Genomic DNA, 14753 nt, shown 5'->3' on the forward strand with positions numbered 1-14753 from the left:
ACTTTTAGAATTGCTTTACCATGGGGGGGTGGGATTTTTATTGACATTCATAATGTCAATAGTATTATCTTCAGTTAGACGAATAATACGGAAAATTAGACAGGATTTTAATCCCTCATCTCTCTCAAAATACTACTTGTGGTAGCAATGAAAGTGCTAAAGAGACTGGAGACACTTCATTATGTAGGTTCAAGTTCAGCATAATTTTCCTGTGAGTGTTTTTTTCATTCCTGACATCCAGGTAGGTTAGTTGTTTATTTTCCAAATGGAAAATTAGGACACAACACAGAATTTACTTTCATTTTACGGTGAGCCATGACCACAGAGTAGGATTCTTACCCCTCCATTTTCACTTTCCAGTTCTCTGACATTCCATTAAGACCTTTCAGAGTAATTGCAGCCCAACTCAGGTGACATTGTGTGTTGTGGGTTTTATTTTTGTCTTCCATGAATGTGCAACTAATAAGAGGAAATATGGCAGGAGAATAGAACAGTTTCTTCATATCACTTTTAAGTTCCTTTCTAGTTCAGTTTTAAAGGTGGCTTATTGCCATACAGAGTTTGTTCCAGCAGCTTCAGGAACATCCCAAAGATTTGGTGTCTTTGATTCCTTTGAGCCATTTAATAACATACATTTTTCTGATTAGAATATGGATCCTAAAAGGTCCACAAGCTTAGCTTGAGACAGCATTTTCCATAGCAGATAGTCCTGCAAACAGATAGTTTGCAGGTGCTGGTAAAAGGGGGCAGTATGTTCTCCAGGGACTTACCCAAGGAATATACTATTTATGCTGTTAGAGTAATTTTCAGTGCTACTCCAGCATCTATGGCAGAAAAAAAACTATTGGATTCAAAATAAGGTTTTTTGCCTGCCTATATGATAACTAAGAGTTTTTAAATGGAGAATGTGCTTCTTCATTTTTATATTACTATTTTTTTGTTGAGCATTTTGTGGTGCCACAGTAAAAATGAAAGCATCTGTATTATATGTTCCTATATTCTCAGGTATATGCTAATATTCTTGTAAAAAAATCAAATGTTGCTCTGTGTGAAAGATAGCAAGTAATTTTCTTATTTTGAGAACTAATGTAAGGAATACTCTCTCCATTTATATGGATGTTATTAGAGAATCTTGCCTGTTGACTTTAGTAACCAAAGTGCTTGATTTTTTTATTTTTTTTTTTCTGAAGTAACCCTTGTAGATGAGCAGGCTCACACAAAGCAAGCAAGCAGGCTGTGAGGTTTGTTAATGAGGTAGCTCAGCTATTGCAGCCAGGTGAGGAAGGGTTTTAAACTGATGCACACTGCTCTAACAGTATCACACAAGATTGATAGCAACAGCTCAATTACAAGAAAACTCAGCTGCAGTTTCTGGTTTTATCTGAAACCACAACTCAGCAAATTTGGCAAATCTGTCATATATATGGAAGGAACTTTTCTAGTATCCCTCGAAGAGAAGAAGTCACTTTAATATTAAGTCCTTCTTGGGCCTAGAGATAACCTGTTGATTGGTGAGACAGGGCATTACTCATAGGTAATTCTGGTTTCTTGGAGGGATCTGGGAAGACAGCCAACTCTGGGGCCCCTTGCCTTCATTATGAATTAAAAGTGTAGTTTTTCTGGCAAGATAAAGCTAATAAGCTTTGTTGGTGCATTCACTGTTGTGCAAGACAAATACAAACTTCCCCATGATTGAAGAGGCAGGAAAAGCAAGGGCATGTGCCACTTTTGAGGTTGCTTACATCAGTCTTGCTCACATGGCTTTTCATTGCTCTCTGGGTTGTGAGGCTTCACAATTTCCAGCACTTTGGTCACCAGGCGTTTTCTGCCCCTAGGGAGTTTTGTCTGAGCTGTGTCTGGAACAGACATTAGTGATTGTATTAGTCAGCCTAGGGATCTGCACTAGAATAGGGAAGGAGTAATTTGTCAGTTTTAGTCAATAGTTTCCTGGATTCAGGAGTGAATTTTGAACCCACTATGCTAAAGAGTCTTCCAAGCTGGGTCTCTGCACAAATTTATACGTTCTTTAGGGTGGTGATAAAGCACAAGTATATTAATAGCTTTCAAGTCTGTGATTACACCCAAAGGGTAAGAAAACTGGTCAGCATGGAGTAGTGTCAGCAGAGAAACTAAGGTCCCTTTGTCTCAGGACAGCATGGATTTGCTGCTTAGGATGCTCCTCTGCATGGTGAAGAGGTTCCAGCAAATAATGGTACTAATTTAGTACATTAGGTTTTAAAATTTTTTAGGGGTTTATGAGTATGGAGCAGTAACTAATATGAGACTTTGATATTTAGTCAGCTATCATTGTGTTCTGAAGTAATTCTGTAAGAGCAGTGATAGCTAAATACTGAAAAATGCACACACACAAAACCACACACTCATATTTAGTATTTACAGTATGACTTCCTAATCCCTTGCTATTCATCAGTCCATATCCTTTCCAGGAGAATGAAGCTGGACAATCACAGCTGACTGGCCATGTTGTACACTGGGATTAGAAGCATCCCTCCTTTCCAGAGGTCTTCCCTCAGTTTTACCCTGCAGTGTATCTTTGATTATAATAAATCAGTGATTTGGGCAATGTAATTCAGTGGCTGAATTGTAATTTAATTTTAAGCCTTTGTTCAAGTTGTACAGCCTTCTGCTTGAGTGAGCCCAAATGATAATGTAAATGGAGTTTAGTTTGCTGTGAGGATTTCCTTTATAATCGGCATTAAATCCCATGTTCCCAACCTATCCATTGCTCTGCCTCAATGGCTGGTCTTTTCTGCTCCCTGATTTCCATTCTTGGCTCTCTCAGTGCTCTGAGGAGTTCAGCTTTTCCTCTCTTTGTGTCTTTTCTTGACCTTTTTTTCTGCTGTGAGTGTGATATGTAGCACTGTACTGTGTGTCTCTAACCAGGTGCTATCAGTGCTGCAGTATCCTTACTCTGTGTAGAACCAAAATCTCAAACAAGTCAGGAAAACATCATCAGTATTGCTGAGTAACAGAGAGATGAAGTTGCCACAGGGTGAGGACTGTTTGTTTCACAGTAATTATAAAAAACCCTGTGGAATATGGCACAGGGTTTATCCAAGTAAAGAAGTTTAATTGTTAGTGTAAAAATGTTTACACATTACACTTCTAAAATGTTACTTTATGCATAGACCTTGTGAACCTTGAGATGTTCTAAAAGTCATGTCACAACTTGTTAGTTTTATTCTGCTTCTCACAAAACACAGTATCAGATCTAAATTAATAATTACTAGGTTCAATTTTCCCCTTGTTTTATCAGCCTTGCACAATAAAATACTTTTGATTTTTCTTTTTTTGAACATTTGGGATCCATCAATATGAAATTATTCCAATTTGTAGTATTTATGTTTTCTCTGTAATGGGCTTTCCTAAGTCAAATCTGTGCACATTTTTGTCAAAGCCTATTCAGAGACTTGGAACAGGAGTAAGTAAATGTCCCCAGAATAGTTGGGTTTTTAATCCTTTTGTGTTTGATAGGTTGTAGGAGTAAAACTTTGGAAAACACAGCCTTAGAGATTGCTTCATAATGTCAGGACACAGCTGAAAGGAGAATTAACATGATGTGATTCTGTGTGATTAGGCCAGGATTTCAACAAAATTGATGTTGTTCTTAATTAGATTAAAAAATTAAAAATTAGATTGGGAAATGATTACCAGATTATTTCAATTATGGTTCTCAGTATAATGACATTTTAATAAATATGAAATAAATGAGTATTACCTAAATTTCATTGAAGAGGAGCAGCAGAGTTTAAACTATTTTGTTTTGATACTTAGGATAGCAGTGTTTTGTTTTGAATTACTTGTGGGAATGGAAGCATTCAGGCTCAAGCTGGACCCAGCAGATGGTCTTGATGGACAGCTGAGGTTGAAATCTTGGTGGATAATGGCTGCAGTCTCTTACCTGATGAATACCAAAAAAGGGGTCACTTAGAGGAGCTCTAAGATAAATGATAGAGAATTTTTAATGGATTAGGTAATTAACCCTACATAACCAACCAACTGGCTCACATACTGCCAAATCAAATCTCTTATGACCAGGTTTTATACTTCTGTTATTTGTTTGCATTTTACATAAAGTATTGACCATTCATATAATATCTGTATGCCCTGAGACTCAGGCAGTGTCAGTGGGCTGGAAAGATCTGCTTTGCTTTCCCTCTCGCCTCCAGCCCCTGCCTTGTACTGACCAGAGCCCATGGTAGGATTTTGATTCAAACACTCTGCTTTTAACTGGGTCAGGCTATTGATGTCATTGAACCTCCTCAGAATGATGCAATTCCACAACTAAATTTAACTGGTTTACAGCTGTCTGAGGATGTGAGTCATTGCTAATGCATAATATTTTCTAGGCAGTGCTTTGGAGCTGAGACAGTGCTGAAGAACAACATATACATTGGCTCCCCTGACAGTGTGAATTTCAGCACATTTACCAGCTCAAAAATCAGTTTTAACGCTTGGGGTCCTAATTTTTTTCCCCCTGGTTTGAATTGTGCTGGTGTATCTTTAGAAGCTTGTAAGAAAAACTCCTCTCAGTATCAGTTTTCAGAAAAAGCGAACTTCAGTGACAGGATTGTGTTAGGTTTGAAGGAAATTCAAGCTATTTATTAGCAGAAGAGAAGGTTTGCAAACATGGTAGTAACATTTTGACAATATGATTTGAAAGATCTGCTTTAAATACTGCTTGTTATAGGGAGAGTGACAGTAGAGAAAAAACCTTACTATTTAGAAGATAGTAGAATTACAATTCACTTGATGCTGACTGTTGTTCTTAGTTCTGCTTTGCAGTGATCTGTCAGCAAACTGGTGCTACCAGAGGTTGGCTGGGCATGCCAAAGAATGGAGGACAAAGGAAAACAAATAGAAATAGAGATTATTTACATAAACATAGATTAACTGTTTTTCTGGCTGGTATAAATGTACTTACAAAGCACCCTTGTGTGAAAAGGCAATGCAAAGAGTTGGATTTGAATCTGAATTTGACTCTGTTGGATCATTGCCCATTCTTTGTTGCTCTTTTGCTAGAGGTACAAAAAAATTAACTCTCTGTACAAGTTAATATTTCTTTAATCAGCACTTCTTTTCTCAAGTCAATCTGATTGCAAGCTTAGGTCAAGAATAAGGAATTAATCTTATCAAGTGTCCTTCCTAGTGAATTCCTAGATTTTATTTTTCTCTGCCGGCAAGTTGCTTCCTTTTGAAGCAGTGGCAAGGTGTCTGCTTGTGAACCATTTATTTATTTGACAATTAAGGTTTTACTTTTAAGTAGAAATCACAAAACTAAATTATTTGTCCTTTCTAAGCTGTATTGCAACAAAGCATTTGATTTGTAAAGCTAAACTCTGTAGAGTTTTATGCTAATTTCAAAGACTCTGAAATGTTACAAAATCCCACCATTTTGAAGTCAGCAACATCAGGACATGTCCAAAGTGCACAATATTCCAGTGTGATGCTGCAAAGGCAGTAATGTTCCAGGAAAGCATTGAAGTAGAGGAGCAGTAAAAAGAAAACTTTATTGGGAAGCAAAATAAAAATTAATCCAATGTTCCCTGAAATGGTTTTTAGTATGATAGTTCAAGAACAAGAATCTCTGAATATAAATTGACAACAATGTGATTATATTAATATAAATTGGTTGGATCTAAAAGTAAAAAAAACCGTACTGAGTGCAGCTGAACTTTGGAAGAAACTCTGATTTGCATTTGCCAAAATCTTTTTGAAAAAAAGGGAAATTGTTTGATCTGTCCTGAACTTCAAAACAACTTAAAAATCTCACCCTTGCAAGGAGACATGCTTTGCCTAAAGCTTCACATTGTTGCTAGTCTTGGGAATTTAACCTTTAAAATTAATAGCAGGAACATTACTTTCAGTGAAATGATTTAGTACAGTGCTGTGAGTGATATTCACTGATGTGACAGACCTTGCTTCTCACTCTCACAGAATTGCCAAATTAAATACATATTTTTGCAATTCATGCAGCACTGTTCTAATGGTACTTTTGCAGGATTTGCAATAGGAAGACAATTACAATGTGAGGTTTTCAGTGTGACATAGATCAAACTGGAGCTTAATCGTAGGAAGCTCCCCAGTACTATCTGTTTACATACTTCCATTATGTTCTCCAAAACATGACTTTTAGAAATACAGTAACAGTTCTAAATCCAGTAGTACAGCTTTCTTGAACAGTCTCTGAGTACTTAAGGTGATCTCTCACCAACCTCTTTCCTTTTTCTCCACAGCAGTATTACTTAAAATATTTTTATGCAATCATGTCTGTTTTAACTGTTATGTTGTCATTTTGATTTTGATGTGAGCCCATCTTTTTAAGCTTCTCAAATTCTGTGGGACTCCAGCAATTCAAGTATGACTGTAGGCTCTCAAATTTTTATTATTATATTAGTAATTTTACAGTAAAGGGAGTGGCTTGTCTTGACCTAGACAGAGCTGTAGCTGTTCTGTCCTCACATGCCTGCTTACTCACCCACTCTCCCTTCCAAAAATGCATCTTTCATCCCCATGTTAGTATTCCTGATGTGAAAGAAACATTTCTGCCTGTGGTTGGTGATAATCCATCATCTCCTTGTGGTCATTTACCCTCGAGCTGAGGAGACCAATAGTGCCTTTACAAAACCAAGGAAGAACTGTTTGGAGAAGTAACAGCTTATGTGAAGTTGTTGTTTATTTGGATGGCTGTGCCACAGGAATGGGAGCAGAAACCTTCTGAAACCCCTCTGATTATTGAGATCCTGTTTACATTGGTGCTCCCCTCAGGGGAAAGCTGGGATCAAAAAATTGGAAGGCTGAACATAGCTCTGAGATGCTCTTCTGCACATCTCCTCCTGTGCTACACTGCAGGAATACTATCAAGTGTTAAGTTGATTGTGGAAGGCATTTAATGACCAGTTCACAAACCCACTCCATTTATTCAGAAGTCACTGATAGAATAGAAATTGGTTTTGAAGTGTTCAATTTCCTCATGCCCCAGGACATGGTAGGAGGGTGGACACTGTCTCCATGGAAGAATTTCTTGGCTGAAGCATTATACACAGTATCTAGTAACCTCTAACTAGAGGAATCTGGGAATCTAGTGGCCTTGATGGATATTTAACTAGATGTGTTTCCTTTGAATCCCTGGGCTGTTTTTAATTTGCATCTGCAAACTAAATCTGAGTCTGTATTTGCAGGAAGTAAAATGCTTCCTTGCCTTTGGAGCAGAATGCCAGAGGAAGCTTCTCTTGCCTCTACTCTGTGCTTTAGGGCTCAAAGGCAAAATAATTAGTTCCACACAAATAAGAATAAATCACCCAAGCTGAAACATGATAGTGCCTGACAACTGGTAATGTTGGAAAAAATATTCCAGTAAATCATTATGGATGGGAAAATCAGTGTGCAGGGCAGATGATGCCAGTGTAGCCTTGTGTACCTTTACACTAAGGATAATGTTGCTAACATAGCCATAGATTGCTGGCTTTACCCTGCAAAATAAGTAAATATGGCAAGAAAAAAAGACTGTTAATAAGTAAAAATAGTATATACTTTTCATTTTTATTTTTGGGATTTTTTAGAAATATGATACCGTAATATATATATTACTATATATAAGGAGTATATATATTAAAAATACATATAAAAGGAATATATAAGGAATATATATCCTTAGGTTTTTGGAACATTGCTGAAGAGATTTATCAATCCTTGTGCCTCTCTGTGTTCCACAGGGCTTGGAGATTCCATTAACGTTTATTTCACCTTTTCTTGGGTAGCAAAAATAGTTACCTGTTTTATTTTCATTCAGTTATTTGAGAATTTGTTCAGAATTGCCTTTTTTGTTATTGTTTCTAGGAATGCATTGTCTATTCTTTTTTGGAAGGATTCTCAAACTACTTGCAAGGACATAAGAGCAAATTTCTTCATTAATTAACTATATGGATGGAGTGGAGACCATTTGCTTTCTTCTTCAGGTTATATCATTGTGGAGAGCCTATACTTATTATTTGTTACAGTATTGCAGATTTAGGAGAAAAATTGAATAAGAGCAATTTATTGTTGAGTGTGATTTCATAGGGAAATTTTGCATCTATTATTACAGAAATATTTCAGTTTTGATCCATAATGCCAGTTGCAGTTTTCTGTACTGTAAGGGCCAGGTCCTTCAGGTACCCTGTGCCTGCAAAAGGCACAGCTGGAGCTACAGTGGGATTTTTAGGTAGTGACTGGATATGACTGGGGATATTCTGGCATACCTGCTGTTCCCTCAGTGATAACAAACCCCACCATTCATTGCTCCAGATGGAAAAATTTGCATGTAGACTGAAGGAATAGACAGGTTCACACCTTTTGCACATCACATTTTTGGTTTGGGGGTTTAATACCAGAGGGTGCAGCTGCAGTGAGGAGGTGCAGCAGTCATACATAGTGCTGTTATCTTACTCTGGCCACAGCAAACAGTGTCATTGAAACATGAAATGCAATGCACACTGGGCTTGTGCAAGCAAATGCTTGTGCTACCTTGGTGAGCATCTTAATATGTGCTGAAGCAGAATTATTTGGCTGCCTCTGGTGTGTGGTTTGCTCCCAGCAGAAAGTCACTCTGCACTCTCCCCTCTTCGGCCAGCCAGAGCCTTTGGTGAGCGTTTCTCCTCCAGAAGTAAACAGGAGTCTAAGAATAACTCTGCCTCCTTTGTAGTGTATTTTCATGGTTAGCTGTCCAAACAGCCAGCCTGTCTAGACAGCTGATGGCCCTGGGAGCTGCTGAAGTCAAAAGCAGCCACTCTGGGCATGCTGCCTCCTGGGCAGCCCTGCCTGTGGGCACCAGAACCTTGCAGTCAGAGCCACTGGGGTTCTTTCTGAAGCTCCATGGGCTACAAGTGTGTGCTAACAAGGCATTGAACAGCTGATATGAGTGTATAAAAAAGGAATTTTCAATTCTTACAGTTATTTCTGACTGCCATGATATGTCTCTGGTTATGGTTTTTTGGTGGCCTTTAATTTTGTTTTGTAGTGTTGTGCCCAAATTCATTTTTGAACATAGCTTTGAGATCTAATACTTTTTTTCCAATAGAAGCAAATGTTAAAGATAAACCAATCCCCACGTTCTACTGTGTTCCAGATGTAGTTTCAATACAGATAGCAAAGATAGTGGTGCACGTGTCACAGAGCCATTTGCTCTGTAATCACAGAAACTCTTTTTCCAGGGTTGAAGAGTAAAACCTGATGTAGTTGCTGTATTTCTAGTAACCAAGCAGCTGCCAACTGCTGTCCAACAGGTGAAACAAAAGGCTAGTTAATGCTTTAGTTTATCATTATGAATATGGGACTAGATAGCCTTTGGGGTTCTATGGTTGCAATATTTCTTACAAATGTCTTTGAAAGTGTCTTGCTTACAAGTGTTTTGGAGTTGGGTACCTCACATGCCACGTGTCATTCATTAGTTTATAATGTGCATTTGCTGATGCAAGAACTTGTCAGAACACAAGAAAAAAGCAACTGCGAAATCTGTGTACACTTTAATCCTTTGTTGATAAATTTGTTTTTGACATGATTTCATCATGTTAATGTGTCTGTTTCTTTTGATGTGTATATATGCATGAAAGGGAGTTGGCATCAGGTCTTCTGAGTGTATCAAAATATATATTCAGAACTCCTAAACAGATGAAATTCTGTACCCACAGAAAACAAGGCTGATACATTTTCCACCCAGGGAATGGCGCTTTGTGATACTCCATCACAAAGCAAGCCACCATGTAAGATGAACAAGCAACTTGCCAGTGTAGCAAAAAATACAGTGATACCAAAGAAAATACCTAAAATAGTACCTCTTTGTCAGTTTTTAATTATCAAGTGCCTTTAAACTACTGCATAGTTTATGTATGTAGTAAGGTTTTTTGTCAATTTCTTTCCTTCCTTAATGTGTTTCTTGGTTAATGTGTTGATCATCCTTCTGTGACACAGTGCCCAACATCCTAAGAAATTTGGAATAATAGCTTTTCTTTATGCTGTTCTTGTGAATACTGTTCACACTTGCTTGCTCTGAATTTCTTCCTGACTCTTGGAAAGCTTACTGATTCCTTGTTATTATTTGATGGGTTTGATTACCTCATTTGATGTTTTGAGGTAGGATTATAAGAACTGGGCTTCATTTGCTTTACCAACAATTTTAATCATTTAATATAGCCTAAGATGATTTTGGATGGTTTCCCTTGCTGTTGTCTTAAAATTGACTTCTTTTGTTTAAGATCGAGAACCTTCAAGAGCAGTTGCGAGACAAGGAGAAGCAGATGAGCAGCTTAAAGGATCGGGTGAAATCCCTGCAGGCCGACACCACCAACACTGACACTGCCTTGACCACGCTGGAAGAAGCGCTGGCAGAAAAAGTGAGTGTGGGAAGCGCCGGAGGTTCCCGGGAGATGCGGCTGCTGCTGCGGCGTGCGAAGGCACGGTTCCCGACCCCCATCCAGTTACCGATCCTGTTCCAGTGCCCAATCCCAATTTCGTGCCTGCTCCCGATCCAGTTCCTGTGCCCCTTCTCGTGCCCGATCCCGTTCCTCATCCTGTGCCTGTTTCTCATCCCGCACCACTGCCCATTCTCGTGCCCGATCCCGATTCAGTTGCTGTTCCTGTGCCCGATCCCGATCCAGTTGCCGATCCCGTGCCCGTTCCTGTGCCCAATCCCGATCCAGTTGCCGATCCCGTGCCCGTTCCTGTGCCCAATCCCGATCCAGTTGCCAATCCCGTGCCCGTTCCTCTGCCCAATCCCGTGCGCGTTCCTGTGCCCAATCCCAATCCTGTGCCCAATCCCATGCCTGTTCCTCTGCCCAATCCCAATCCTGTGCCCAATCCCATTCCCTGTCCCATGCCCGATCCTTTTCCTCATCCCGTGCCTGTTCCTGATCCCGCGCCGCTGCCCCTTCCCAATCCCCTTCCCAATCCCGATCCCGTTCCCCATCCCATGCCTGATCCCAGTCCAGTTCCTGTGCCCGTGTCTGATCCCCATCCCGATCTCCATCCCGTTCCCATTCCCAATCCCGTTTCCAATCCCGATCCCGTTCCCCATCCCGTGCCTGATCCCAATCCAGTTCCTGTGCTCGTTCCCCATCCCGTGCCCGATCCCCATCCCGTTCCCATTCCCAATCCCGTTACCGATCCCGATCCCGATCCCGTGCCTGGTGCGCGTCCAGGGCGGAGCGGCCGCGGCGGGGCCGTCCCCGCTAGAGGGCGCTGCAGGACGCGCCGGTGGGGCGGGCGCGGCGGCGCTCCCGGCGTGGGACCGCAGTGATGATCCCGATAATCTGAGTTTTTAATGTTCGGTTTTCGGGAGATAACCGGCTCAGAGACAGACTGTCCCATTCTCTTTTGGTGGCACAACTTCTTGGGTGAATTATGTATGTTTTTTCATGATTCCCGGAGGAGCTCCTTTAGTCTATCAGATTCTATAGTTCATAGAATCTGGTTAAACGTTACCTGAGGTGGGGGAATTTGCTTGCATCCTTTTAGATTCCAAGATATACAAAGCTCTACTGATGTCTGATATACCAAAAAGTTATTTTGTTGCTTTTTCTTACTATATGTAAATCCTAGTCTCACATAGGCACTATGCCCCTTTTTCTCTGAAGAACCACTGATTTAACTGTATGTTTTAGAAAAATAAGATTTAAATAAAAATAAGATTTAAATAAGTTCACAGCACTGTGAACATTCACATATCCAGACGTTCACAGTTTTGAATCCAGTGTTCACAGTGCTGGTATTTCACAACAATGATTCCACAGATTTCTCAAGTTTTCTCTTTCTTGAGGATCTTTACAACTGTAAAGAAAAGAAAATGGCAACACACTCCTTCTCCTCATTTCAAGTGTAGCAGAAGTGTTGTGATAGGAAGCCTAAGAAGCTGAATTGACTAAGAGGGATTTCATTCACAGAGTGCTTTCTTTTGTCAGGAAAAGACCATTGAGCGTTTAAAGGAGCAGCGTGACAGAGATGAACGAGAAAAACAGGAAGAGATCGACAACTACAAGAAAGACATTAAGGACCTGAAAGAGAGAGTCAGCATTTTACAAGGAGATCTCACAGAGAAAGAGGTTGATCAGCAACACGAATCTATTGTGATGGAATTATTTGTTGTCTCTGTTTGTGTTACATTTGAGTCGAAGGAAACTGTTCCTTTATAGTAATTGTCTTTCAACAAAGCTGGTCTGGTAGATTACATCACTGGAGAATTTGCAAAGCATCAGTGTTTCAGAACCACCTTTTCAGGGATAGCAGCCATCCCCTTGTTTGCAGCAGTTAATCTTGTTAGCAGTGGCTGACTGCTGGTCAGTGTGGCATTGACTGAGCTGTGCTGATAGACAGGGCAGGCTGGGAACAAGCTTGTCCCTGTCTCAGTGTAGGCAGGAAGGAGCAGAGGCTGATCAAAGCTGTGGGTGCCAAAAGCACGAGGATAATGTTTTGTTCCTTTATGCAAACAACAGGCAGTTCTTTAGACTCTCGAGTATTTTTTTGATTAATTAGGTTGATTGTTGGTAATGAGCCAGTTGGCTAGACAAATTACCTTAATTATATTGGAGAAACATAAATGTTCTCTGTTCCTCTCTTGTGTATTTGCAATCTTTCTACAAAACTCAGTCAAAGTAAAACAACAGCAAAATATGTACCCAGAAAGTACTAAGATTTTGTCTACATGGAAATCAGCATTTGACAGGGGGAAAAAAAAGGCAAACACAAAAATAATATAGAAAGAAAGAAGTTGAGATATTTTTTGTAGTAAGGTGGCATGAATCAGTTTTACCCCATGGAAGCTGTATACAGAAATGCCTTCAACTCTCTCAGTGACTAAATCTTCTAACCACAAGTGATTTTAAATACAATTTTATTGAAAACCAGTTTTTCTTAAACATGACTGTCACTGGAGCACAAGTTCCAGTTTACAGAATTGTCCATCTTGAAAAACTATTTTGAAAGTAATTTAGGCAAGGTTTTATTTTGATCCTGAAAGCCTGAATTAATTCAAGCTGTCTTAAGTCAGTGATACAACCTGAAAAAAATGTTTTAAGTTAGATCCTGGACATAGTGTGAAGGGATAGGAGGAAGATAAAGACAGAAAAGAAACTTGATTGCACTTACTTGATAATTATTTCACATCTTTTAATTTAGACATCATTACTGGATCTTAAGGAGCATGCTTCATCATTAGCTTCATCAGGACTGAAGAAAGATTCAAGACTCAAGACACTGGAGATTGCATTAGAACAGAAAAAGGAAGAATGTTTGAAGATGGAAACACAATTGAAGAAGGTAATCTTAGTGCATGTTTATATATGTGTTGTAAGCATACAGTTCTAAACACATTGCCCATGTCTACAGAGAAAACTTGGGGTCTTAAGAGCAAATTCTTTGAATTTCTTTTCAGCAAGATCAGTGAAGCTGTGTCTATGCAAAACATATTACAAGCTAAGCCTATCAAGCTTTGCTTGATTACAAGCTAAGCTAAGCCTAAGTAACTTTCAGACACTTGTGCTAAATTTTGATTTCACTCACATGCAGTAACAGTGCTGTCAGCTTTTTTGGTTTTTGAGGCTTAGTCTGCTTCAGTACAGTTTGTAGCAGCAGTTGTGCCATTAAATTGATGTAACAGCTGAAAAAATAACAGCTAAACATTTCACATACCAATTATCACTGCTTATAGGAGTTAATGTGATAAATTCAGGTGCAGGGTTGGCCCTGCCTGGAGGAAAGCAAAAAAAAAGGAATGAAAAGAAGATGCTACCTGTGAAGTGTGTGATTTTGAGTCATCAGTTCAGACCTGTTTAGAATTCCTGTTGTGTTGGTGTTACTGCACCTGAGAACTGTGTAAATGAAACTCTGTGCATGCATATCTAGACCCATGTTTGTCCTGTTTCATTCTGTCACCCAAAATCAACTGTTCTCAGCATCAGCAGAGCTCAGTAGCAAGAAAAGGCAGCTATACACATGTAATTGGTCTCCCAGGCTGTTTTCAGTGGCTGTTTCTGAAGGAGCTTTCATTGAATTCTCTGCCATGAATTTCAGATTCACCCTGTGTTGCTGGTAATGAGTTGACAAATCTGTTGTAGCCAAGATTTGCCAGAGGTTGTTAGAGCATCTCACCCAAAGAATCTACCTAAGTCATGGTCAGGATGGTTTCAGTTCTACAACCAAAAAAATAATTGGTAGCCTACCATTATCTGTGTGGAATAACTTCCAGTTACTAGAGAAAATATAGTTAACATTCACTTGAATATGTTTTATACCTATAGTAAGTTTACATACTTCTTTAATAACCTTTTTTCCCAGCTGTTTTTAATTCTTTAGTGGGTTTTATTGTAGCTTGCACAGAAGCAAAAAAGTTATTTTTAAAGGCTTTCAGTTTTTAAATGTTTTGCAGGTATTTATTCAGGCAGTTTGACATTTTCAAGATGAAATAAGAAATAATTGACCGATAATCCAGCTCATTTTAAAGCTTCTAAAAACTCGTTTTTACACCTCTGTATTGTTAACAATTGCAAATAATTGTCATAATTAACCTTAAAACTAATGGCTACATAAGAGCATTCAGTATAAAACTGAATTAGAGGTTCATTCTCTTGAGGTTTATTACATTATCTTAGTGCAGATTTTCATGAGACACGTGCAGGAAGGAAGCTCTCGTGTACCTCCTTAGGAGTAAATGGCTAAAAGCTTTTTTTTGGGTTCTTCCCTCACAGTTTGAATGGAGATGTGTC

General features: G+C 39.2%; 1 protein-coding gene across 8 annotated transcripts in view; it reads left to right on the forward strand.

Moving 5' to 3' along the window:
- The window catches only part of ERC1 (ELKS/RAB6-interacting/CAST family member 1), a 278215-nt gene that overhangs the window by 92283 nt on the left and 171179 nt on the right, over positions 1-14753 (forward strand). For all 8 annotated transcript variants that reach the window (XM_036400558.2, XM_036400559.2, XM_036400560.2 and 5 more), the window contains 3 exons: positions 10254-10391; positions 11955-12095; positions 13168-13308. In XM_036400558.2, coding sequence (XP_036256451.1) covers positions 10254-10391; positions 11955-12095; positions 13168-13308 — 420 coding nt within the window. The remainder of the gene's footprint in view (positions 1-10253; positions 10392-11954; positions 12096-13167; positions 13309-14753) is intronic.

This window comes from Molothrus ater, chromosome 5 (assembly GCF_012460135.2).
Source record: "Molothrus ater isolate BHLD 08-10-18 breed brown headed cowbird chromosome 5, BPBGC_Mater_1.1, whole genome shotgun sequence".
NCBI lineage: Eukaryota > Metazoa > Chordata > Aves > Passeriformes > Icteridae > Molothrus > Molothrus ater.